General features: G+C 42.8%; 1 protein-coding gene across 1 annotated transcript in view; it reads left to right on the top strand.

Annotated features, from left to right (window-relative positions):
• Positions 1–330: 330 nt before the first annotated feature.
• The window catches only part of lrig3 (leucine rich repeats and immunoglobulin like domains 3), a 31,436-nt gene continuing 5,284 nt past the window's right edge, over positions 331–26,482 (top strand). Inside the window, exons 1-11 of the mRNA XM_004082849.4 lie at positions 331–699; positions 5,881–5,952; positions 6,040–6,114; positions 17,854–17,988; positions 18,070–18,213; positions 19,321–19,464; positions 19,538–19,681; positions 22,545–22,688; positions 24,982–25,062; positions 25,150–25,221; positions 25,677–25,748. Of these exons, the coding sequence (XP_004082897.1) occupies positions 503–699; positions 5,881–5,952; positions 6,040–6,114; positions 17,854–17,988; positions 18,070–18,213; positions 19,321–19,464; positions 19,538–19,681; positions 22,545–22,688; positions 24,982–25,062; positions 25,150–25,221; positions 25,677–25,748 (1,280 nt within the window). The 5' untranslated portion in view covers positions 331–502. The remainder of the gene's footprint in view (positions 700–5,880; positions 5,953–6,039; positions 6,115–17,853; positions 17,989–18,069; positions 18,214–19,320; positions 19,465–19,537; positions 19,682–22,544; positions 22,689–24,981; positions 25,063–25,149; positions 25,222–25,676; positions 25,749–26,482) is intronic.

The following is a 26,482-nucleotide window of genomic DNA, read 5'->3' as shown; positions in this document are numbered from 1 at the left end:
GGGTTCGATTCCTCCTTTGCTCAGTTTCAGTTGGCCGCTCTGAACGCTCAGACTCTAAATAATATTGTGAATCAGGAGCAGACGAAAACGTGCAGGAAGGGAGCGTACGTTGGTCTGATCGTACGCTACCCTCAGTTGGGGGCGGTTTGAAGCTCTTCCCTCGAGCTTGTCCTTTTCTTTTTTTTTTTTGAGACTCCATTTCCCATGCTCCCCCGCGGCCCCGCCCCCGCATACCTCTGCTGTGTGCTCATGCGCTGCGGGAATCCTGCTCTCCACAAGTTGCCTCCAACTGCAGCCGCGAGGAGCTCCGCGCAACTTTCTCCACAGGAATGGGAGCGTCGGAGAGGAGCCGCCTGCGTTTGATCCCTACGTCTGCGAGGCACGCGGCCGCGAGCACGCGGATGTAGGAGCGGGAGGAGGAAGCTGCTTCTCGGTTCGGTTCTTTTTGGGCTGTCGCACTTCGTTCGGACTGATTGCCAAAGAACGACGACGTTCCGGAACAATGCGGTCCTCCTCGCATCCCCGGACGGTTTCGGGGTTCGCCTCGCTGTTCTTGTTGGTTCTGGTTCTGGAGCGTGGCTCCGGGTCCAGCTCGAGGACGTGCCCGCCTCCCTGCCAGTGTTTTGGGGAACTGGTGGACTGCAGTCGGCTGGAGAAGGGTCGGTTTCCGAAGTGGATCCCGGATTGGACGGTTCGACTGTAAGTAACCAAAACAACATTCACGTTTTTATTAATATCGACTATTTCTATTTATGTTTGAAACTTTTTTTAAAACTTTAAAGTGCCTTTATTTGACTTAAATGACTCAAAACTGATTCGCTCCTGTTTTATTCCTCTAATTTCGTTCGTCCTCTAAAGGCATGATGGGAAAAAATCTATTCCAGTCTCAAAACTCTTTCCAAAAAGCGTTTGAGGCTAAATTTGACAAGAATTTACCAACATGTTGTCATTTTCCCCATCATCATTCCTGTTAAAATGTCTATGTTTTAGTGTAAACAATTGAATTTAAATGTATTATAGTTCCACTACTTATTTACTACAATACTATAATAGCTAATGTATTAATATTTGACAGTGTTGGACCTTTCCACCATGTTCTGGTTTAGTTTTGTTTAGACTTTGAGGCAGTTTAAGCATAAATCAAGATTCATCACTCCAGAACCAGAACATCCATAGCTACAGTGACAGGTTTTAATTTGACCATTAAAGCTGGAGCTCTTCATTTGGACCGCTGGCCCGGTTCTGCTTTGGTTCCTGCTCCAGTTTTTCTCCACCTAGACTGTGCTGCTGTGGAAAGTTGAAGCTGCCAGAGAAAACAGCCCGAGCTTCATAACTGAGGCCTGTTCTTCCAAAGAAAATGAAGGGGGGGGGTGGGGGGCTTAAGAAAATACTAAAAAGATCTCCACACCGGGGAAAATTCTTTTCACTGTGCAAGTGGCTCGCCAGCACTTCTGAAACCCCTCAAAGCGCCCAGCCCTTTCTTTCCAGCACCCCTTAAGTTATTTCTGCTGAATTAGCGATGGCAGCGAGGAGAACGGTTTAGTTTGGGACAGATTCATGGAGGGGGGGGGAACCACAACTGGATGAAATCCTGAGCACTGGAGATTTGAGGAGGCGGGTCAAAAATGGAGGTCTGCCCCAATTAGGTCTCCGCATATTAAAAAAGTAGTCGAGAATGCAAAGTACAACAGTTTTATAGATATTTTTAGATTCATTTAATCTTTTTGCTGTCTGCAATAGTTCCTCAGAAATACTTGAAGTTAGTGCTTTATTGTAAAAAATAAATAAAATAAAAGGTTTATGAACTAACGTCACTTAGCTAACAACTCTGTAGGCCAAATCTATTTTTGCTTGAAAAGCCCAAACGTGGCAAAGAAATTAAGTTAAAACCAGGAATATCAGCCTTTAGCTGTTTAGAATTTAGGGCTGCACGATATGAGGAAAACTCGCAATGTGCGATAATAGTGATCATTATTGTGATGACGATATAGCTTACGATGCATGAACAGATAGCAAAAACATCATTTCCACTTTACTGCAACAGCAGTTTAATTTAAATAAGTCTCAGCATACCTTCAATTACACTCCAAATGACCTTCGTCTATATATGAGGTGAGCAACTAACATCAAACGGCTCCATCCGATTGGTCAACAACGTGAAGGCGTCCATCCGATTGGTCAAATGCATACATGGATTTATTTGTTTGATTAAACACTTCAAGCTGCCATAAGGTTGTTTCAGCACATTTAAGGTAACTGTTTATTGCACTTTTTGCCGACTTTTGCGATACGCGTATTGCACAGCTTGATGTCGCGATGACTATAAATTGGGGGTTTATTGTGCGGGCCTCATAAAAATCAAGCTAATGTTAATTAGCCAGAAAAAAGGGGGATGGAGGAAGAAAAATTGGGAACAACGGGATAAAATCCTGGTTATCAGCTATTTAAAAGGAGAAAATGGCTAAAAAGTTACATTTGGGTGAAAAGGATTCATTAATGAAGAAAACAAAAAATTGTTTTAAATTATCATTACTTATCATTACCTAATCAGTCCATTTTCTCACACAGGCTGTTCTACAATTAAATACCTTTTAAGACATTAGTTTTAAGTGTTTTTAATTTGGCTTTAATTCACTTAATTCCTGTTGATGTAATTCTGTAGAAAACTTGTGTTTAGTGCTTTATTTGGACAAAAAAAGATTAACTAGCTAGCACCACTTTAAATTTTTTTTTAGCTAAAGGTTGTCCTTGCTAGTGCTGTAAGCGAACCAATGTTTGCTTTAAAAGCCCAAATGTGGCAAAGAAATTTTGAATTTGATTCAACTCTTTTTTACACTAGAGATGTCGCCAGCGGCACCTAAAAAAACACACTCTTTGACGCACTGAACCTCTTCACGCGTTACTTCATCAACGTGAATTTGCTGACGTGGAGAAAAGCGGCTTTGCATCGATATGCAACACGTGACCTTTTCCGGATAAAAGTCAAGCTAATGTCAGTTAGCCAAAGGGGAAAAGTCAGGTGTAGAAAGAAGGATACTGGAAAAACAAAACATCCTAGTTATCAGAGATGTTTTGGTAGTGAAATGTAGATTTGTCTTAAAATAATCCCTTGATATCCCTGATATCGCTGTTTTTCCTATTAAGTATTTTTAGCTATGAGTTGTGTGCGACAGTATTTCAATTTTAATTTAACAGAAAAGCAAGATGTTAAGCCATTATTTAAGAAAAATGAACCTTTTCTAGCGTTTTCATTAGCTAACTGTTATGCTCTTGCTAGCGCTATAAGATAATCCATTTTTGCCTGAAAGTCATAAATGTAGGAGAGCAAGGTTGTTTCTGGAAGAGTATTTTGAAGTTGAGACAAAATCAGGAATATTAGCCATTTCCCTTTAAAATAATTAGGCTAATGTCAGTTAGCCACTTGACTGTTTTATTAGCTAGCAGCTGAGGCTAACATTGGTAAGCTAGCATCAAATAGGGAAAAAACTGCCTAACTTCTAAAAATTGATCTTTTATTTAGTTATTGGAAATAAAAAATATGTATAATAGTTTCCGTATTTTTCTGCACCATAGGATCCGCCCACTAAGAAATGTCAATTATATACCATAAATACGCCGTATTGAACTATAAGGCGCGTTTAGCGAAACAAAACAGTCAGAGATAAATCCGTCAGTCAGACTCTAACCGTGTTCAGAGTAACCGTTTGAAACACGCTTCATGTTAGCCATGTTAGCTTATTCACAATACATGTAATACGCTAAATACGCAATAAGCTAACCCCCGACCTTCATAGTAACACATAAAAACACACAGTCCAACACGGCTACACGTTAGCCGCTTTGTGGTATTCGCTAAAACACCCAACCGAACGTTTTGCCAAAGCCTCTCAAAATCACTTCAACATCAGTAAACACAATCAGAATTCATCCGTATATAAGGTGCGTCAGATCATGAGGCTCACTGTTGTTTTTAGAACAAAATGAAGCCTTTTAAGCCTTAAAGTGTCTAAAATATTGTGTTCTTTAGGTTTTTAAAAGCTTTCTGTTTACTAAGTTGGGGTTTTTCTTTTTTGCTGCCTCGGTGTGAACAACAGGCTGTCGGTTCCTTCACTTTCTAGGATCTGATAGGAGAATCTTTGTGCAGGTTTTTAGCAGAGCTGCACCAACAGGCTGCAGCTTGCATGTGGCTCTTTGTGTTATCTCGCTCCTCTGTGAGGGAAATGGATGTGTACGGCTTTATCTATGCAGCTTGGTGCGACACCTTTTCCGTCTGCCTCCCAGGGCCGGAGCTGCAACAACAAACAGCTGCTTGGAGGGAAAAAAGCTGTCATGCTTTAAAAAAAAAGAGGCAAATAAATCTTTGGTTGATTGAAGCACCACCTGAAAGCCAAAACGGGCCCTACAAAATCCTGGAGGGGTGTTTCAGGCGTCCTTTCCATTCTCCCCCAGCACTGTGAATACATTACCGGTTGTTGGTTTCTCCCCCTCCTCCCTGCGGTCCTTAATGGATTCCAGATGAGGGAGGTAAAGACAGAGGAGGGGAGGTGTTAAAAAAAAGTGTCTGGCACCACGGCGTTGATCAGGCGCAGCAGCGCCAATAACTCCACTGCTTTTTATGGAGCGCCGCGCTGTGCACGCCAGACTTCTCCAGCCGACTTTCAGCTGCCCCCCCCCCCTTTTTTTTTAAATGAGCTGCAACCAAAACTGCAAAGACCAAGCTGACTGGTCCGGGGGGGGGGCAGACACAGTCTAAACACAGAAATTGAGTCTGAAGCAGACAATGAACGGCGCACAGGGTTTTAGTTTACAGCCCAAATATACGTCTGAGAAACGGGCAGTGGAGCTCTGGTTCCAACATGCTTAGAAGGGTTTGTAGACTAATAATGGACATCAAACCAGCTGCATTTGGCTTCTAGTATTTGTGATTTAAGCTAGAAAATGAATCAAACTCAGATCTGGACGGAGACCTTGTCCCACTTTGTCAGCTGAAGAAAAACCCCACCAGCCTGTCTCTGTTTTGGCACACAGGAAGAAGGATTTTGGGTATGATTGAGCACGTTTGGCACAGACCTTCTCTGTTGCTGTATAGGAGCTCGGAAAAGCCAAAAGCAGCCTTTTAAGTCATTTGAACAAGACGCTGCATTTGGAAACTTTAGTTGCTCTCAGATGTCTGGCAGCTCCTACCATCAGCTCGCTCTGATATTTGGGCGACGGGGCTTCATGGAGACTCCTACGAACAACGTATCGGTCATTCAGGTCCGTCTCCAATCATCTGTTGATCCATTTCAAAGTGTTCCCAGTTGTCTTTTAATTATAATTATGTTGTTTTTAAACACTTTCATGTGGGAGGAGCTACTGTCACCGTCTGGTCCCATATTAGTCCAAAGAAGCAAAAAGTCAAAATAAGAGTCAAATTATGACTACATTTGTTTGATATAAATACAAAAATCTAAAATTTGTGAAGAGCAAAAACGACAAACAGTCAGCTTCTCCTCCGTGTTGGTTGTGGACTCCAGCTGCCGTCCCCACAATGAACATGTCGCCACCAAAGCTGATATCCTGATTGGTCGACGCGATGCAAAGTTTCACCAAAGTTCAGATATTTCACACCAAGCAGCAAAACTTCTGACGTGTCGCCAAGGCGTGTTGCCATGGCGCCTGAAACCTCTGACGCTAGAACGTCAAGCTGTGCAGACGGTGTTCTGTGTCACGTAGCTTCAGTGAACGTTACAGACCCCTAGTGTTCACTCAGTGAATTACACCTGTCCTACATTACCTTTTCATTTCAGAGTTGCTTCAGTCAGGAAGTCAAATATTTTATATTTTCATGACTCTGCATCAAAATATTGACTAAAAATACTTTTCCTTTTTCTTTGACAGGGATCTAAGTCATAACAAACTGCAGACGATTAACAGAGATTTGTTCTCTAACCTGCAGAATCTGAGTGAAATGTAAGTACGATTGTCCTTCTAGCTTTCATTCCTTCTTTCTCTACGTTTAATCAACGTTTTCTTTCTTTTCTGTCTCAACATATAAAGAAAACTGAACCATAATGACCTGAAGGAAATGCCGGATTTGGGACCCTTTGCGTCAAGAATCACAACCCTTATTTTGTAAGTACACTTCCTGTTTGTTCCCTCGCCGGGTCCAGCCGTGGGCTGAAAGGTGACCCGCCGCCTTCCCTTTTTTCCCCTCTATAAAGTCGATCCAGTTTGATTGAAGCGGCTCCCAGATGAAGCAGTTTGGGACTTTAGCCCCAGTCTGGGTCAAATCCTTGAGGGTTAATTGCTGCAAGGATGGAGTTACGATGCTTAGCGCCTGTTGTTGGTGTATTTTTAACCGCAGCCAGGGACAGGATGATAAAAAAAAACAGGAAATTAGAGTTATTGCTGCTGTAACGTTGCCTTCCCGCCTCAAAGCTCGGCGAACGTTTTTGTGGGGATTCCGATCTGGTTTCAGCAGCAGCTCTTTTCTCAGTGCCTCAGAGTGTCTGCGTTCACTTTCAGATGCATCTTTCCCAAAACTGCCAAAGGGAAAAATTTGCAGCGAAAGAATTTGTCTGATTCTCGGGTTCATGAGGCATTTTCCCCATCAAGCCCTGACATGACCCGACTGGCGGCTGCGGGGAGCTCCGCCCACAGTCAGTCGACGGTTTGTTTGAAGGTTTCCAGCTCTGGATGTGTCTGCTGCAGACGAAAGCTTCAGTCGTTTTTTCTTACTTTGGTTTAGTCTTTTTTCCCCCATTAGTTTATTAAAATACAGTTTTGAATGACCCCTTTCCTTTGATAATTACAAAAAGATTAAACTCATTCTTGTAGGTTAGCAATAAAATAACCGGTTTTTGTGATCACATGTAATAGTTAGCTGACCGTTGGCTTATTGCATTTTTCGGGCCATAAGGCGCCACATCACTAAACAAAGAACAAACGTTCTGTTTTGAAATTTCACACCATGCAGCAAAACTTGAAGCACCAGGCGAAACAAATCAGTCATATAATGTAGTATAACTGCACTACCCAGAATGCTTAGAGGAGCCAAAAGCCAGGCGATTGGTCAGAGGGGTTGATGGGTAGTTCTTCTAGTGAACTGTGCCATTCTCTGTTTGTGTCTGTAATAAGACTAAGAACTCCTGACTACATTACCCATAATCCTCCAACAATCCATCAAGCTGTGCTGGTTCAAGGTTTACCAAAGTTGTACTAAAACAATTGGACAGATTTTTTATCGTCATGTAGCACAGAAGATCGGTTCCAGGTTCCCTACATAACAGTTTTAAAAACAGCCACAACTTTAACTTTATATAAAATTTCTCACATTTTCAGCAAGCTGACTATCAAAATCCAAACTTGATCAGTGTGGTGAAATCACTGTCCTGACATTAACGCTTCAAAAGAAATCTAAAAAACACTTCAAAGCCTTTTCTGGTCTTTTTGGACACCAGTACACGGAAGCCAAAAACGGCCCGCTCTCTCTTTCTTCTGGTGATAACGAGGTCCGCTATCTCGTCACCGTCGTTAGCGCCGCTCTGACACGCCGAGACTTCACCCGTTTAAGTTTCTTTACTCTGTGGCCAACAACAAAGACAGCAGACGAAAACACTCCCTAAAGTTGTTTGTAAGTCTATTCTTTTTACCTATTAGCGGATCTAAGCTCCTCAAAGGCCTGAATTCCCTCTCATGCCCCAGCCCCCTCCCTTGATTTCCCTAAAACCCCCAACAACAGGTTGGATGACTGAACCCGGGACAGATGAGAAGAACTAATTCATTTCTAATTGAGTCATTCCACCGTGTTCAACATTTCCTCCGACAAACTGCTCTGTTTTGCTGCGGATTGTAGAAAAATGACAAAAGTAGATTGTATGGGACAGAGACGAGCTGTTTGGGTATGCCAATGTCCAAAGCTCAGTGAACGCACCGCGGCTTTCAGGAAGACGTTCTGTCTCAAACCACAAAACCTCACTAAGAATCCCTTTCAGAACTCCTTTCTTTCCCTCTGCATCAGACTCCTTAACAGGAGTCCGTACGAAAGCAGCACCTTTGCACAAACTCATTGTTTATTGGTTGAATGTTATAAATCCTTCAACAGACCAGTGTTTTCCTGTTTCTCTTTCTTTATTCTAGTATCGTCCTCCAGGTTTTGCAGCTTAACTCCTCCTACAATGTTTCAGCTATTTTAATCATTCAACTATTCAAATGTTCAGCTCTTTCATCTTTTTACAGCTCTGACTTTTGCTCCTTCAAATCCATGAACTTTTCAAGATATTCCAGGATTTTTGCCACCATTGAAATACACGGGGAAACCTTGAAAACCTTTGCTTCTTTCAAAAATTATAACTTCAATATGCTTTCAGCTAGAGACACGATTAAAACGTTAAAATGCCCACAAGGCTTTGGACTACAACATATTTTAGTCTTGTGACAATACAATGTACAATTCTTTCACAAATTGACTTCAGACTTTGATTACTTTTCAACAATCTATCCCGCTCGCTGTGCCGGTCGACGGAGGAAGAAAACCTTCAACTTTTACAAACAAAGCTTCCTCACATCTAGAATGTCAAATCAATCCCAATAAAAACTATAGAAGCATTTTTGTTGGCTTTTCAAAAATGTATTTTGCGTCGAGATGTTGGTTTTACTTTTCTTTTAAATCGTCCCGGATGCCAGAGAGTCTCTGCAACACTAAATGACCCTTTAAGTTTCATTTCCATTCAGCAGTTTAGCGTTCATACCTGCATTTTCTTCTGGAAATGCAGCTGCTTCTGGTTATTAATTCTCATCCATGTGCATCACAGTGTTTAGCTCACAAAAAACTCTTCTGCAGCTTTTCTCAGCTGAATTTGCACAACAGCTGGTTTGTTTATAGGTTTAGTCATTTACTGGCGCATAGTTATGTTTTATATTTGGTGTGAATGTTTCAGATATCCTCTAAATATCAGCCTCTATATTTTTATTTAACCTTTAACGTTATGGCATTCAGAGCAAACAGCAAAGGTAGCGTCTTGTTGTGCAGGGAAACCCGTTTGCTTACTGCACAGATGAAAACAAACCCTTTCAACCTGAATCTTGAATCAGAGTTGAAGTCTGCTGTCAACTTGTGAAAAAATGGGTGGAAATTGCTTTCCTCCACTATCTTCCCTCAGATCAAGCTGTGCTGCCTTTTCTGGTGTTTTTTTTCCTCCAGTGGAACATTTTTCCAGAATTTCTCTCCCTCCTTCAGTTTCATGAAGCTGGGATGGTTGTAAAAGGGGAAAAAAGGAGCCTCTGGGTATCAAATACCACTTATTCAAACAGACAGTCAGACAGAGCGGCAGCTCTCGCCGACTTCTGTGACCCCATTCGCTCAGAGCAAAAACAAACCTTAAAGCCCTGCAGCTGGTAGCAATTGAGTTGTGATCATCTTAATTAATTGAACAATTTCCTTGGAATTTATGGAGGGGGGTCTGTGGGGAGCAGGGACCACCTCCAAATCCCTCTGCCCGTGTTCAAGGAGGATTCAACAAATGACCGCACAGATTCCAGGTCTGATTACGCCGCGGGGAATCTGTGAGGAGGAGGAGGAGGACTCTCTCTGCTGAAGATGGGAATCACAAACCCAAACAGGAGTGATTCCTGCCGTCCACCCGTGACCTTTGCAGAATAAATCTCTGTGCTGCTAATGAGGGTTTGCATCGTTTGTTTGGTTCCTGATTTACCAGCTGCTCCGAAACGGTTGGACTTCGGCGCGGGAAACGCACAAGTCGTTGGATTTACTGCGGCGTCTGAACGGCAAACGCAGCGCCGGTTTCTGTCAGGCGCCGCAGCAGAGAGAGTAAAGCGCCTGATTCCAGATGAAAACGTTTTCTGAAAGGAAATAGCACAGTGACACACGAAAGCTCACTAGCTCCACGGTCGAGACGTGTCTGGGATGAGTTTCAATTGAAGAATCATCCCTGAAGCAGTGGGGTTGGTGGGCCTTTGCCTACGCTGGAACTGGGCCACCAGGGGTCCCTCCAGGGGTTGGTTCCAGTTCAGTTTCAGTGCTGGTCTCGGGGCGGCTGGTATCTGGTTTTCTGAGGGTTGTTGAGTTGTACGTGAGCTCTTGGTGTGTGGGCAGGAAGCACAGACGCACCTACACACATCTGCCTGTTCACCTCTGCACAAACACAGATGTTTGTATCCGCTCTGAGGTATGACACACGTATGAGTGAGTTAGCTTGTATAATAATAACAACAAAAATAAATTTTATATATATGGCGCCTTTCTGGACACTCAAGGTCACCTCACAGTACAAAAGTATGTAAAAAACATAAATATACAACAATAAAACTCCAAAACACAAAATAAGTTAACAGTTAAAAACATCAATTTAAACATTATGAGCTGAATGCGTGACGAAAAAGGTGAATTTTGAGGTGTTTGGAAAAGTGAGAGAGTGAGTCCATATTTTGTAGATCAGAGGGGAGGGGGTTCCAGAGCTGCTGAATGCTCTACCCCCCCCATTGGAATGAGACGTGGTCATGGAACAGCCAGTCGAAGGGAGGAAGAGGATCTGAGGGAGCGAGTGGGAGGAGCAACAGTCAGGAGCTCAGAGACACGGAGGGGCGAGGGCGAGGTTGTGGAGGGCTTTGAAGGTTAAGATGAGGATTTTGTAGGTGATCCGGTGAGGTACTGGTAACCAATGATGCTGCTGGAAGACTGCTGTGATATGGTGAATGGGAGGGGGGGTTGGTTTAATATTTGAGCAGCTGAGTTTTGAACCAGTTGAAGCTTACGGAGGGGTTTTTGTGGAAGTCCAGAAAGAAGGGATTCACAGTAGTCGATACAGGATGACGAGACTGTGGAGTAGGACCGCTGTGGAGTGGGGAGTGAGTGCGGGACGGAGACGACGAATGTTACAAAGGTGGAAGTAGACAGAGCGGGTGATGTTATTGATGTGGGCAGTGAATGAAAGAGTGCTGTCAAGGACGACACCCAGACTATTAACCTGAGGGGAGGGAAATATGGAGGAATTGTCGAAGGAGAGAGAGAAATTACCAAGTTTGCCAAGAGTGGATTTAGTGCCAACAATTAGAAGTTCAGTCTTATTGCAATTTAATTTGCGGTGTACCAGGATTTGACTTCAAAAAGACAATTGGAGAGGGAAGAAGGGTGGAAAAGTACAGCCAGGTTTGGAGGAGGTGTAGAGCTGGGTGTCGTCGGCATAGTAGTGAAAATGAAAATGAAGGAGATGATGAAGAGAAGGGGCCCCGGGATAGAGCCCTGAGGCACACCTGTGGTGATTGGAGTCACGGGAGAGGTGAATGATTTTAACCGGATGAACTGGGTGCGACCCAGTATAGGTGGCCTGTACAGTTGTCTGTGGATCTGTGCAAATGTGTGATTGTGCAGACGATGGTTGTATGTGTGTTTATCTGTGCTGTGTATATATTTTGTTATTTATTTTTTTTTAATTTTGAGTGTAGTTGCACACCAAGACGCAGTCCTTCTGTAAATGGTTATTTATAACAATGATAACATTAAACCTGAAGCAACTTTAGTATTTTTGTAGGTTCTCTCTCTTTATGGCCAAGGTTTTTCTGTTTCCCCTCTTCAGCCTCTGACTTTGTTTTCTGAACACTTGTGTCCACTTCTCTCTAATGCTACAAATACACCAGGGATGTGATGCACATTTAGCCGGGACACTAAGTGCAAAGAACAGCGAATATGTGACAAAAAGTGCAATAATGGAAAGTTTGGGACACTCCAATATTTTAACACTCTTCTCTGTCGTAAACTTTGTTCCTCATCTTATTTATGAACCTGGTTAGTTTTTGTTGTCCTTCTGTAAATCACCCCGACTGTTTTATATGTACTAACGGCAATAAACTCTTATTCTTAATTTTAATTTATTCCGACATGTGACTGGCTTAGTGACGTCTAATTCCGGCCAGACACAAACTACGATTAATCATTTCTGCTTCATGGTCACATTTCAAACAGCTGGCACTTCAGTGACAAAAAGGACACTACCCAAACGTCACTACCAAATCTCATTCCCTGATTGTTTAAAGTTCAAGCTGGTTTCATTTTCAACGCGCATTTGTACACAAAGTTCAGAAAATTGAACTTTAAAACTTTCAATCAAAAAACACATGAACGTGCGTTTACATGGACTTTTTATTGGAAGAGGTCACTTGAACGGTGTGAATTTGGCAAAACCGTTTTCCTCCCCAATCACTTACAAAATAGTAAAAGTACTCATAGAAGTAAAGTTTGTTTTCAAATGCAGAAGGAGTTTATACAAATATACCCCTGGTTCGCTTAATCAACTGATTTGTTGATGAAGTTGTTTCTCTAAAAGTTGATTAGCAAAATCAACTTTTAGGGTTTTTAAGTGTTTTGTAATGTTAATTCCTCACAGAAATAGGATATGGGCCCTTTAAAGAGTAAAGAACAGAGCATGCTGTAGGGGTGCAACGGGCTTTAGCCACAATCCGAACTCACGGTTCAGATTGTGTTGTGGTTTTAGTCACAGTACAAATCGGATCAGTAACAGGGGAAAAAAACAACGGAAAAAAGCTACAAAATAAGGTCTACAATTATTTTTTTTAAAGCTTCAAAACATTATTTAATGATATATAAAGTACTTCATAACATATTCGCACAGACACAAATGTATGATAACATTAAAATATTTTCTCATTGATGCCTATTTATAAAAACAAAACATTGAGACTTTTGAACTTAAGATACTCCTTTACATAAAAGATACCCATAGAAATCAGCGGGGGGAAAAGTAAGTAAGAGAATCAGGGGGTGTCAGAATCTACCACTTATCCTTCTTTCACAGTGGCCTGCTGCTACAAAGCCCCCCCCCCCCCCCCCCCCCCCGCCCACTGGTACCAGCAGTTTTCTCAGACTGAGAGAGTCTGACTGATTTCTGAAGGATTTCGTAGAAACGTGCACCGCACTGACGCTTTAGTGCACTTCTTCAACGCCGTCCGCGTGCTCCGTGATCAGGTTGAGAAAAGTTTTTGATGGAGGCTCCTCCCAAACGCGGCAGGAGCTGCTGGTAAACCGGCTTTGACGCAGGTTAAAGCAAAAACACTGGTTTTACGCACAAACAGCATTCGGTGTGGACGGAGCTTTGATTTAAATGATGTGCGCACGAATGCTGTTTGTATTGTACCCATCCCAGTGATTGGCTGGAGTCATCCCAGTGCACAGATCCTCTTTGGAAGCCCCTCCGTCTCCCCTGAGCAAAACCAGACAGACCGGTTCCGTCCCACCAGGCGGACCTGGTTCTGTCGGCAGGCGAACATGAAAACTGAGATACAGGTGGTGCGCTGCACTTTTGTCGGGCACCCAAGGGCAGTGGGGCATGGAGAGCCCCCTGCAAATCCTCCAACAAAAGGCCTCCTTGTGCCGTTTTTGTTATTGGGATTCAAGCGAATGCTTTTCACAATGCCCCCCTTGTAGCAGAGTTACGGCCCACTTGAGGATTTTGTTACATTCCTGTCTTTTTGGGGTTTTTTGAGCATTCAGGCCATTTTTTCATATCTAGTAGACTATCTTCTACATCAGCGATGAAGAATAAAAGAAGTGCTACACCATCAAGTATCTAAGGATGCACTTTGGTGAGCAAAGATTCTGTTTGAAGGAATAATTAAATTTGGACCTGATGCATCTGAAAAGCAGCTGTTTTTGACTCTGAAGATGGATCTGATTCTACAGACTCACTGAATGTTCTTCAAAGTAATGTTTCAGTAAAAACATTGAATTAAATTTAAATATGGTAAATGCCAAACCAGGAGTGAATTCCCTGTAAAGTAGTCGTTGATAATCCTTTGGGTCAATAACCTTAAAATGATACTCTAAGTCTTTATGGTTGTGTATTGCTACCAGATGACTGATTGTTTTATATTTTGATTTGATTTCTGGTTAAAAAAAGACATTTATGAAAAAAATTCAATTAACCCTTGTTCTATCCTAGGCACGTTAACGTTGGGAGTTGGGTCATCTAGACCCACTAGACAGTGCTCTGAACCTTTTTTCTTCAATGATTTGTGATCTTCACTGGTGTCCATGGATTACATGAAATCTTTCCACCTTTATCCACCTTTGTCATGGTAGGGAGAACACCTCAATGGAAGGGGGGGGGGGGGGGTCATCTAAGATAGCACAAGGGTTAAAACATTTTACCTTTTAAAGTCTAATTGATAAAATCAGAAATTTGTGCATTAAATTCTAACCAAAAACCAGATTTTACTCTAAAGAAAACTTACAGGAAATAGATTTAAAAAGGAAATTCAAGTTATTGATTATTTAATTTGATCAGGTGATATTGTATTTAGCAGATTTTGATATTGACGATATTTTATTTTTCTAAGTCAAGATCTGTTTAGTTTAGCTTAATCTGCTTTTAAACCCAATGGTGGGTAAAGCCACAAAAAACAAAGAAAACTGGACAATTTGGTCAGACTGTAAAAGGTTCAAGAAGAGAAACTCCACTAAAAGAGCCAACAGCAAAATTCAAAAACGTTGCAACAAAATGTACATTTTAAGTAACAATATTGTCTAGAGTCTGAATCCTTAGTATGTTTTTAAGTCCAAAAACATGCTTCATAGGTTCATTGGTTCCTCTATATCAGGGGGGTGGGGGGAACTGCGGCCCACAGGCTGGATCCGGTCCGCCTCCATGTTTGGTCCGGCCCGCTGAACAATATCAGAGACCCATGTTTGTATTTGTTTTTAACACTGGCCACACGATCAAGACGGGAGATTTTCTTCCCCCTTCTGCAGTCTGAGCTCCAACCTGAAACCCTCTGAAGTCTCTGTCAAACAGAACAGAAGACAGTCTTTCCTTTTACGTCACAGTTCATCTTTCCCGGTTTAGTTCATTCTTTTAGAGCGATCATGCTGTTTTTTTTAAACAGCGCACCCTGTTCTGTGTCCTGATTGGCTGGAGACCCTGTCAATCAATCTCCTCCGTGTGTTCTGTACAGAAACGCGGAGCTCTTTAGATCAGAAATCTATGATCAGATCTTTGTTTTCATTCTAAGATCCTGGAGCTAATGAAGGTTTGAGAATTTAAACAAGAGAAAAGTCTGAAAATGTTCATGCCTGTGTGAGAAAAGAGTATTTAGGCCGTGAGGAGTTTTACTGCCATAAACTTCTGTGATCAGACTCCGTGGATTTCACAGATCACAGGTTATTTTTAGAACGTAACTCCTGCAATAAACGAGGAAGTCTGTTCTGGTGAAAAGATCAGTATAAGCTGAGCTGCAGCAGAAGACACAGAAATTAGCTTTTCATTATTACTGGATGAGAAACAGACGTGCAGAACACAGCAGCTACGCAAAACGTGAGACGTGTGACGAGCTGCAGCCCTCAAAGTCTTTATTAGGATTATCATGACGGGAGAGGATCCACGATTTATCGTTTTTTTAAATGTATCAGTATATTTTTCCTGAATTTTTGTCTTTGAAAATCATAGTGTTATTTGTTTTATTTCATAAATAATGTGATTTATTTTATTAAAAGGATCATGAATGAATGAAACTTTATTCATAAAGCCCTTTACAGCTCCTTGAAGGAACCAAAGGGCTTCACAATAAAAAATGGATCTAAAATGGGAACAAAAGTTTTAAACCAGAAACTCTAGAATATTCGGTTTTAGAATATAATTTTTAGTATAAATGTTTTCATCTACATTCCATGTTATATCATCTCACTCCACGCATCTGCTCCTGGTCCGGTCCTTCTATCGAATTTTAGAACCCAATGTGGCCCCCCAGTTAAAATAATTGCCCACCCCTGCTCTAAATTGTCTCCAGGTGTGAATGTGAGTGTGCATGGGTGTGTGATTGTGGCCCTGCGACAGACTGGCGACCCGTCCAGGGTGGCCCCAGATGTCCCGGGATAGGCTCCAGCAGCCCCGTGACCCCGAAAGGGACAAACTGGTTTAGAAGACGAAAAGCAAAGGAAGGAGCTTGTAGAAAACATTTGGCTCAGGTTTTTTGTTTTTGTCTTTTCTGGTTAACAACCTACATAGAGTTGTATTTGTCCCAGTTCAGACACTTTTGAGACACTTATTATGAGAACAAATGTGTTGGACTACGTTTGTAAAAATGTTTAAACATTTTGAACCTAATAATTGACATAAAAATGAAGACTTCTGCTACTTTGGCCGGCGTAGCGATTGTCTCTGATGTGCTCAACATACTATGTCTGATCCACGATAGAGAGGCGGCCGTGTCTGATAACGGATCAAAGTAATCCCCCGTACCAAACAAGGATTTGGGTTTTAATCATCTAGAATGTTCACTCCAACTTCAATTCATTTAAACCAACTATTTTTGTGAAATGCATTAAGACAAAGTCCATTCCAGCAGAAAACTCGTAAACGTCTTAAATATCTTATGTTATATGTTTGCTATTGTTATTGAAGGAAGCGTCATGACAGCTTTAGTCAACTTTGCAAAAGCAAGTAATTGATTTTCAAGGTCATTCCTAAAACGGATCTATGGGTTCTTCACGATAAAATGAGCCAAGCTAACAGAATAGTTTAGTTTGGGACATTTTCTTTGAGTTTTCCTTTACACGGCACTATCAAGAGCAGACCAGACCTCCTGGAAACTTGGTGGGCAAAGTTGCACAAAACCAACACTTAGCAACCATTACTAAATCAGTTCTTTGACTAACAGAAATATCCTTGATGACGTTGGGTTGAATCCAGCTTATTAAATCGATTTGAGCCAATGGATGTTCAGTTTTGCATGGAGGGAAAACGAGTTGTTTAGTTCGTTTTAATGACAAAGAATCATCTGTTGGTAAGATAGAAAATGGGAGAAACCAGCGAAACCATGGCAACCACTTCAGCCATGAACTCTACTGACGGTCAATTGAGCCTGTGTGAACGCGTCTTAGAGCGTCGATGGCTCAAAATTCTACGCTACGTGAACGGATGTGATTTCCCATATTTGAACACATTAAATGTCTTAGTAAAAATATGATCTCTTTGTTCTTTGGTTATCTCATACTAAATACTAAAATTTACCATTTTCTAAATGTTCAGGCATCTGCCATGAATGTCCAGACGAGTTCATAAAAAGTATTTTTCTATTTACACGACTTTGTTATCAGCTCCCATTGATGGTTCTTGGAAAGTGGAATCAGTTCACAGATTGACGGGTTTTTAAGAATTTTTTTTCTTTACAAAACTTTTCCTTTTGCTGATTCAATCGCTTTGATGAAATGGGACGCAGAGAAAAAAAACCCTATTCAGTTCAATAGTTTCCCGGTTGATGAGCGCCTTCAGCTCGTGCGTTCAGCGCTCTGTGCTCCACCTCCTTCCCCGGCGTGGAGGTGCAGCAGCAGGAGTGTTGGCGGCTGCAGCCTCCTCCCTCCACCCGTGCATCCACTCTCCCTGCCGCCGAAACGTCAAACACAAAGAGCGCCCTGTACCGACTCTGTTTATAACCAAGCAGTCCCCGCACTGCAATTTAGGAGGCGTGTAGCTCAGGAAATTGCTGGCCTCTGCCGAGGCATGCTTTCACTGAGCCAATGGTATTCATCAGCTGAGTAATTGGTGGGTAAGGTTTTTAAATACCTTGTTGGTAATTACCTTATAAACAAAATAACACATCGCCAGGGCTGAAGGTTGTTTGCAGAGACGAGCAGTGACATTAATCGCACACAACAATTTGCTGGCTTCTGGGAAAAATGCAAACGGGGTCAGGGAGTGTGTCAGTTTGTCGTTTTCTTCATTCCACAGCCTAATTTAAGGACTTGGCTGTTTGTCTGTCCGGGAACCTGAAACTCTGGCGCGCCGCTCGTCAAATCCTCGGTATTTTTCCAATTTATTGAAGCAACGGTGTCTGTGTTTTCAGAGCAAACAACAAGATCGCCAGGATCTCCCAGGAGCAGCTCGGGCCCTTCCTCTCCCTGGAAACACTGGACCTCAGCTACAACAACATTGTGGAAATGAAGGCGGGCTCCTTCCCCGCTCTGCCCCTCAGAAACATGTGAGGACTCTGCTTTTTGCCACGCCGTGCGGCGCCCTCCGGGCGTCGAACCCTCACCGTCTTGTCCTCGGCGCGTTTCAGGTTCCTCAACAACAACCGCATCTCCTCGATGGAGACGGGCTGCTTCGCCAACCTGTCCAGCACGCTGCAGGTCCTACGGCTCAACCGCAACCGCCTGTCCGCCATCACGCCCAAGATCTTCCAGCTGCCCAGCCTCCAGCACCTGTAAGCTCAGCTTTCCACGCTTCACCTTTACAATGCAGACGTTTGGGCCACACACAGAGTGCTAAGGAGCCTTCAGGCTTTCCATTGGTCAGCTGTTAGAATTTATTTTAGTGTGGAAACTCCTCCTGGCTGCCCAGAAAGCAACAAAGAGATTTATCTCAGGAGATCAGAAGGAAAACTGAGTTGAGTTATAAGGCCTTTTTAACTAGTGACGTTTAGACCCGCCATGCTGGAAGCAGCCTCCATGGAAGAAGAGCCCAACACTATGGAAGGCTACCGTTTGGATTTTGATCGGTGTAGTGGTACCCTTGACGCGGCTCAGGCGCCTAAATGTGGCGGTCAGGAAAGCAGGTAAGGACCTACCACAGGCTCAGGTGTGACAGAGCCTCGAGGACTAGTTAACAAAAGTCACCACACGTGGTGGGAAAGAGCCATGAAACCAAAACGGCAAGGAAATGAGGCATGAGATGCATTTTTGTGGAGAGTCTGCATCTCTGTTTTCACACACGCTGACATCACGGTGACGTGTTTCACACGTCACTCCCATCCATCGGGTCACTCCTTCCCCCGCTGCATTTTGACGGACGCTCACAACCACCCCCTCCTAAATGAGCCCGCCCACAATCGCTGGATAGATGAGATGATTGGCTAGAATAGAATGCCAGTGATTGACGTGTCTGAAAGGAAGCAGCAAATTTGAATGCGATACCAGTAATACGTCGGTATCGATACCCACATCTGATTGTTTTATCCGAATGTTTGTTTGTTTTAGTCTGTGCAAATTTAGTCATTTGTGTTTGTTTTTTACGTCATTGAAACTTCCACCTAATTTTCAAAAACGTTTCAATCGTTAAAATCGTTTTCATGCCCTTGAAATATTCAGATTTCTCATTTTAACTCCAGTTTGACAAGATTTAGTCACAAATGTTTCCAATCCCTCATAAAGTGCGTAAAACGTCAGCTAACGCTAAAGCTAAGGCTGTGGTTTCAATGATTAACGCGTCGCATCGACACTTTGGAAGACTTTGAGGTTGAAGTATCCACAAAGCAGAAAAATCATGAGCTAGCCTTACGGTTTTTGAATTGGTGTTATTTTTTATGTCTCAGGGATTTGAGCCGCAATCGGATTCGCCACGTGGAGGGCCTGACTTTCTTGGGTCTTCAGTCTCTCCGTTTTCTAAAGATGCAGAGAAACGGCGTCGTCCGCCTGATGGACGGCGCTTTCTGGGGTCTGGAGAACGTTGAAGTCCTGTAAGCAAACCTTAACAAGCTAACGCCACGGTTTTGGCGTGCAGCCCTAAAAACGTGGTTTTGTGGCGCGCAGACAACTGGACAACAACAACCTGACGGTGGTGACGAAGCGCTGGCTGTACGGGCTGCTGACGCTGCAGCAGCTCCACCTCGGACACAACGCCATCGGCGCCATCGAACCCGAGGCCTGGGACTTCTGCCAAAAACTCAGCCAGCTGTGAGTCTCTTGTTTTTCCCTCCTTACTTTCCATTCGCTCTCTGAACTCCCAACACTTCTCCTCCCGGTCCTCTTCCCCCTGTTGCCACAAACGCACACACACACACACACAATGCCATCATATCAACACCCCATCTCTTCACCCTCAGAACTTCCACCTGTCTGCCGTCTTTAATGCTGAATCCCGTTCATAGTTTTCCTCGTTTTGCTTTGAACTTCACACACGAACCTTCACGACTTATCGGGTTCCTGGAAACGCCGCCGCATTCCTTTGTTGTGGTTGCTGTTTACGACTGTGGCCGGCCTGATGTTTGCCCCGTCTAAGCCTTTTCACAAATACTCCCCCCTTTTTCTTTATTTGTTGTTGGCATTTTCCCCAACGTCCTTCCTTCTTTTCCTTGGAAGTTGAAAGCACACGTGTCCGGCCTTCTTATCTTCCTTTCTTGGGTAATGTCGGAACAGTCGCTAAAACGCTTGTTAGGAGGCTTAAGCCGTTTGAATGGAGTAATTGATGAGTTTGAATCTGGGCCTGATGATGTACATTCTTGCAAGAAGAATTTCAAATTGTTATTTTAGTGCTCAGTCAGCTGAGAGGATTTTCAGATCGCATATGGACTCGCTACTCGCACGTTTATTGCAACGCTTTAGCACTCAGGCCTTCATCAGGCATGACGATCGTCTGTGGCTGACTGAAGAACAGCCGTAAAATGATCTAATGTCGCAAAAACATGTAGCCAGACGGCAGTGTGACAAAGACGTCAATAGGAATGAAAACATGTGTTCTGTTGCTTCGTTCAGTAACTGTCAAAGTATTGACTTTAGGGAGGCACGCTATTAGACGAAATGATTTCTCTTTTTTGTCTTTTTTTTGCACTTTGATCGACGCTGATGTCAAATATTTCAACTTACCCTATTTTTGGGAAGGCGCTCTTAAAAGCTTTAACTGTTTTCAAATTAGTGTGTGTTTACTGATGTGAAAGCAATTTTGATAATAAATCACAAATGTATTGTTATCGCGATATCAAGCTGTGCAATACGCATATCGTATTTAACCATTCAAATAAATCAATTTAAGCATTTGACCAATCGGATGGATTCCTTTTATGTTGATGTTGGCCTCCTATGTAGACGAGGGTCATTTGGAGCATAACTTAAGTTATGTTGAGTCTTATTTAACTTAATCTGTTGCAGTAAAAGGGAAATGTTTTTGGTTGCTTTGCTATTTTTTCCCCTGTATCGCAAGTTATATCGTCAATCGCAATATTGATCACTAATATCGCGAGTTTTCGCTTATATCGTGCAGCCCTACTTGAAGCGTACTCGGTTCTCTGTCAGAATGGTATTTGGTGTTATGGTAAATACGCTAATGCGGCTAACGTGTAGCGGTGTCAGACTGCGTGTTTTTACGTGGACTTATCTCTGACTCTTTCGTCCGCCGCATAGCACCTTTTGTGTGACGTATACGTTTGAAAACGTTGACGATGAGCCCTGTAGTGCAGAAAATACGGTTAGTTGGAATTTATTAAAGCTGCTGCGTCACGTCAAACAAATCAAATGTTCCACTAGAAGTTTTGACTAATGAAAACAAAATGCAAACTCTAGTTTCATTTTGACTCATTTTGGGGGGGGGGAAACAAACCGGGAAATTTGGTTCAACGTAGTCCAGTAGAAGTTGTACGGTTCAGGTCCCAAATGATCAGAATATTGTCTTTCTTCACTCTAGTCAGACATGAACGGACCTCACATGGTTTAGGTTTGAGGGTTTTGCTGTTTTTGGTTGGTTTTGTGTTCTTTAAAGCGTCTGTTTTAGCAGGTTTGCTGAGGCATTTGTGATGATCTCAACATGGAATCAAAGCAGAACTATTGCTTTGACTTCATACTTAATTTAACAGGTACAATCTTTCTGGCACGAGAGAGCAGCACTTAAAGACAAAACATTTAAAACCTCACATTTTTCTAGAAATGATAGAAATGTTTGGGAAAGCTAAACTTAGCTAAGAAACAACCTGGAGGAATAAATGATCTTACTGCTGGTATCGATGTGTGATGAAAATCCGGTTTTTGGTGATTTTGTAGCATTTTTCTCATGATGGAAGACATTTTTAAAAACGTAACGGTAACCCTTGTACTATCCTAGCCACTTTAACATTGGGAGTGGGGTCATCTAGACCCACTAGTCAGTGGTCTGAACCTTTTTTCTTCAATGATTTGTGATCTTCACTGGTGTCCATGGATTACATGAAATCTTTCCACCTTTATCCACCTTTGTCATGGTAGGGAGAACACCTCAATGTAGGGGTGGGGTCATTTTGACCCCACAAGATAGAACAAGGGTATTTCCTTGTTCAAATTGTTGTGAATCAGGAGCAGACGAACAAAAGGCCATTTGAAAGACATGGTAATTGTGATGTAGAAAATACTCTGGGCGGGGCCACAAGCTTCCTGCTCCGCCCCTTTCTGATCCTCCACCTGCAGACAAACGGATCCATGAACATCTCTGTTTTCCTGGTCTGAGCTGGAATCTGGATCAGAACTGGACGGATGGACGGATCTGATGTTGCTGCTGTTTTTGTTGCATTTTTGGTTGGGGGTTTGAGGGGCTGTAAGCTAGCGGGAGGGGCATGTAAACACAGGGATAATGGGAAGTTGGGCTGGGCTAACTCTGTTGCTCTGCAGAAACTATGTCCACCAAACGACACGTTTTTATTTTTAGGCCAAAAACGGTTCAATTGGAATTAAAAAACCCTTTTTGAGTGGGACTTTACAGGTTTTGAGTGGATTTGTTAGAAAGTTCCAGGGGTTTCTGGGTAACCTGTTCTTCCCAGCTCATCTGAACTGGACGCTTTTCTGTTTTCGTCTTCAGCGACCTGTCCTCCAATCACCTCACCCGACTGGAGGAGTCCAGCTTTGTGGGCCTCAGCCTGCTGGATGAGCTGCACATCGGAAACAACAGCATCAGCTTCATCGCTGACGGGGCTTTCCGGGGTCTCCCCAGCCTGAAGACGCTGTGAGTGGCGCCCGCTAACGACCGTCTCCTCGTTTTTAGTCTTGTGTGTCAAACACCCAAAGTGGTCCAAGTTCTAACCAAAGCTGGTGTCCCATTTCATAAAAATGGATGCAGGAAAACATCTAAACCTTTTGATTATTGCGACTCTACGCCCCCCCCCCCCCCCCCCCCCCCCCCCCCCCCCCCCAAGCAGTTCCTAGCATGAGTGGACATTTTCTGCCTGATTTGTCTCTGGGATGCCAGATAAATGGCCGTGTTGAGGTGCCTCCATACACATCGGGAAAGAAGAAAAAAACAATGCCCCCCACCCGCCCACAGTTCACCATCCCTTCATGTGTGTGACCCCCCCACCCCGACAGCCAAGCATCTCCTCTTTCCCACATTGTGCTCAGAAACATTTCCCATGGTTGAGAAGTTAACTGGAACCAAATGTGAGCTGCGTCGCTGGGGTCACCGCAGGGCAGGTGTGCATCTAGGTGGACATGGATTGCTTGAGGGCTTCACTCCCTCCCCCCCCCCCCCCCCCCCCCACACACACACACACACATTCCCAATTTCATCAGCCATTTCCAGGCAAGTAGAGGAGGAAAATACCAGTTTGACAGCATTATAATAGCTGAGGGATCAAAGGAAACCTTTTCTTTGAGCCGTTCTTGCTTTCTGTGTTGTTGCCTAATGTTTTACTTCCCTGATGGTCGCAGGATAAATGTCTGCACTCGGTTTTCAGGAGTCAACTCTCTCCTTTCCCATTTCCTTCAGCTGTCATAAATAAAGAGGAACAAATAAATGCTTGGTTTGCTGTGGAAACGTCAAACTTTGCAAATGCTGACAAGTTATTATACAGATTAATCAGAATAAATGTCATCAGGCTGTAAAAACATACATTTGCAACAACATAAACCCGTTTATATTTAGTACTTTAAATCATGTTAAAGTAGTATTTCTGTAATGTCTCATAGACATTTGCTCTAATTGAGACTAATTGGGGCTTCGTTGCTTTTTCAAAGTTCATGCACCATAAAATGTTAAAATGATCATTTCTTTCTTTCTCGTCTGCAGTATTTTAGTTTCACTGATGGTCTTTAGAAGAAGCTGCCTTAACTCTGCACTTCTGCCCATTGAAATGCAACCAAGATATTCACTTTTCGGACTGTTATCTTGATGACCTGCTTAATAATAATGTTAATATAGATAATATTGGTAACATTGTTTAGAACATTACAACGGACTCGATCAGGACAAAAATCTAATGAAAATTCAAACAACTCAGCAAGTTGGAGTCATTGTCTAACCTAGAAAGTGTTGTTTGTCACTGACAGTTGGAGTTCAGTGAAGCTCAAAGAAGATTTTGCAAATCCAAGTCAAGTCTCGAGTCTTTGTTTAAGGTTAAGTCAAGTATGTAAGGTTGAGTCACAAATCCAAGTCAAGTCTCCAGTCTTTGGTCACAAAGCCAAGTACGCAAGTTCAAGTCAAATCTCATGGCCGCCAATGAAATGTCAGGGGAAAAAAAGAAACTTTGTCACCAGACTTGACAGTGATCAGGAGGTAAACGCACAAATAAACAAATGACTATGGTTCACGAGTCCCAAACTAAGTCTTTACGGGTAGATCGATTCAAACTTCTGTCTGAGAGACTTTTGTGTCTCAAGTCCAAGTCTGAAGCCCCAACATTCATCTTTTGTATTAGGCTACCTTAAGATTTAACACATTTTTTTCTCTAAGAAAAAATGCATTTTAGCTAGCATAGCTACCAAGCTATGCTAGCTAAAATGCATTTTAGTAGAGAACACACGTAAATAAAAAAAATGTTTGTCATGAAGGCTACTTGTCAATATTTCTGTAAGCTAGGATGTGTGAAATAATGCTAACTAGCCTGAAAAGAAGAAAACTTGAACAATTACTGTTTCTACCATGAGGGTTTTAATGTGAAGATTCATGGAGAATTCATGGAGAATTTATCAAAAGCTATATAATTTGAGAGGTATGTTGAAAAAAAACAGATGAACTAAAAGGTAAAAGTATTTTAACAAGTATTTGACCTAAAAACGTAGGATATTCATAGATATGTGCTTTCTTGTAGACCTTTTTTGTCCTGGTGCTACACAGGAAGTCCGTCTCACGCCCAGCACTTTATAAAGTGCGGCAAAAGCCATGAAATGACTTCCTGTTAAGAGTCACTTTGAACCTAATCTAAAAGTTTGGTAGATTTTCCACTTTTCACAGGACACAGAGTAAAGTTTTACTGACATTAGAAGCTTTTCTCACAGCGTGGCCGTCTTTCTTTCCTCTGCAGGGATTTAAAAAACAACGAAATATCTTGGACCATCGAGGACATGAACGGACCTTTCTCTGCTCTGCATAACCTGAAAAGACTGTGAGTTTGACCCCATGAAGCAAGTTAAACAAACAAAAGGAGGATGAATAGAAGCCAAATTCCTTCAACGTGATCCGTTTTCCCCAGGTTTCTGCATGGGAACAGGATCCGCTCGGTGACCGCCAAGTCTTTCTCAGGCCTGGACGCGCTGCAGCACCTGTGAGTCGGCGTCGTGTTTCCGTGATCGTGTCCAAACGACGCGGCGAGTGTTTGTTAGAACCAAACACCCAAACGCCACTGCGGTTCCTCCGCTTTGATGTGGAGGGGGTGGGGCTTCAAAACCGGCTGCTCTGAAACTTTGTGCCAGACTAGATCGATCAGCAGGACCAGAGGAGGCGAGCTGGTGTGTGTACGGGTCGAACAGCTGCTTTCGATTGGAATTAGACTTTTTCCCAGCCGTGGTGGAATCTCAGCCTGGAGTTGGGCCCCTCTTGATTAAGGCAGAACACGGCTGCCCAGAGTTTTATTGTTCTGGAGCCCAGACTTTCCTTTGTGACGTTCTTTTTTCTCTTCGGTTTTACAAACCTACTGCTCACAGCTGATGCTGACCAAAAACAAGCTCTTTGTGTAGAACATCACCGCTTGCTAATCCTTCTTTGTCATATTTTCTGCAGAGATCTAAGCCGGAACGCCATCATGGCCATCCAAGTCGACGCCTTCGCTCCACTGAAGAACCTGCAGGAGCTGTGAGTCTGGTCGCCTCTGAGCTTCAGTGTTTCTGTGTTCACACCGAACGGATTCAGGCCTCAGGTTGAGGCAGTGCACGGACTAGGGGTGTTGGGAAAAATGTATTTGGATATATATTGCGATATTTCGTTTTGTGATATTTTATCGATTACAAATGCTGTCGGGACGATATTTATTGACCTAAAAGGAGCTGCATTTCCAGAAGAAAATGTCCTGAGGAGGGAAATGGAAATGAAATTTCAAGGGTCATAATTGGCAAAAATAAAGAAATGATCAAAGTTGACCATAAATAAAGTGAAAACAGCACTATAACAAAAAATGTGTTTGTGAAAAATATCAGAGCCGGGTATCGAACCAGCGAGCTTCTACACCAAGGATTCCCCATTTATTTCAATGGAGGCAAAATTATTGGAATTTCTGGAAAAGTTCAAGGATTTGAAGGAGCAAAAGTCAGAGCTGTAAAAAGATGAAAGAGATGAAGATTTGAATAGTTGAATGGTTGAAAAAGCTGAAACATTGTAGGAGGAGTTAAGCGGCAAAAAATGGAGGAAGAAACTAGAATAAAGAAAGAGAAACAGGAAAACATTGATTGGTTGAAGGATTTATAGCAGTCTGACTCTTGTTTTCCACTTCAACCTCCAACCACTAGTTGGCAGCAGAGAACACTGAGCCTCTTAGAGCAGCTCTATACCACAAAACAACAAGATCTCAGAGAAGCAGCTGGTTCTGTTGT

The sequence above is a fragment of the Oryzias latipes genome, chromosome 23 (assembly GCF_002234675.1).
Source record: "Oryzias latipes chromosome 23, ASM223467v1".
Classification (NCBI taxonomy): Eukaryota; Metazoa; Chordata; class Actinopteri; order Beloniformes; family Adrianichthyidae; genus Oryzias; species Oryzias latipes.
The sequence above is the reverse complement of the archived record's forward strand: the minus strand, read 5'-3'. Positions and strand labels throughout refer to the sequence as shown.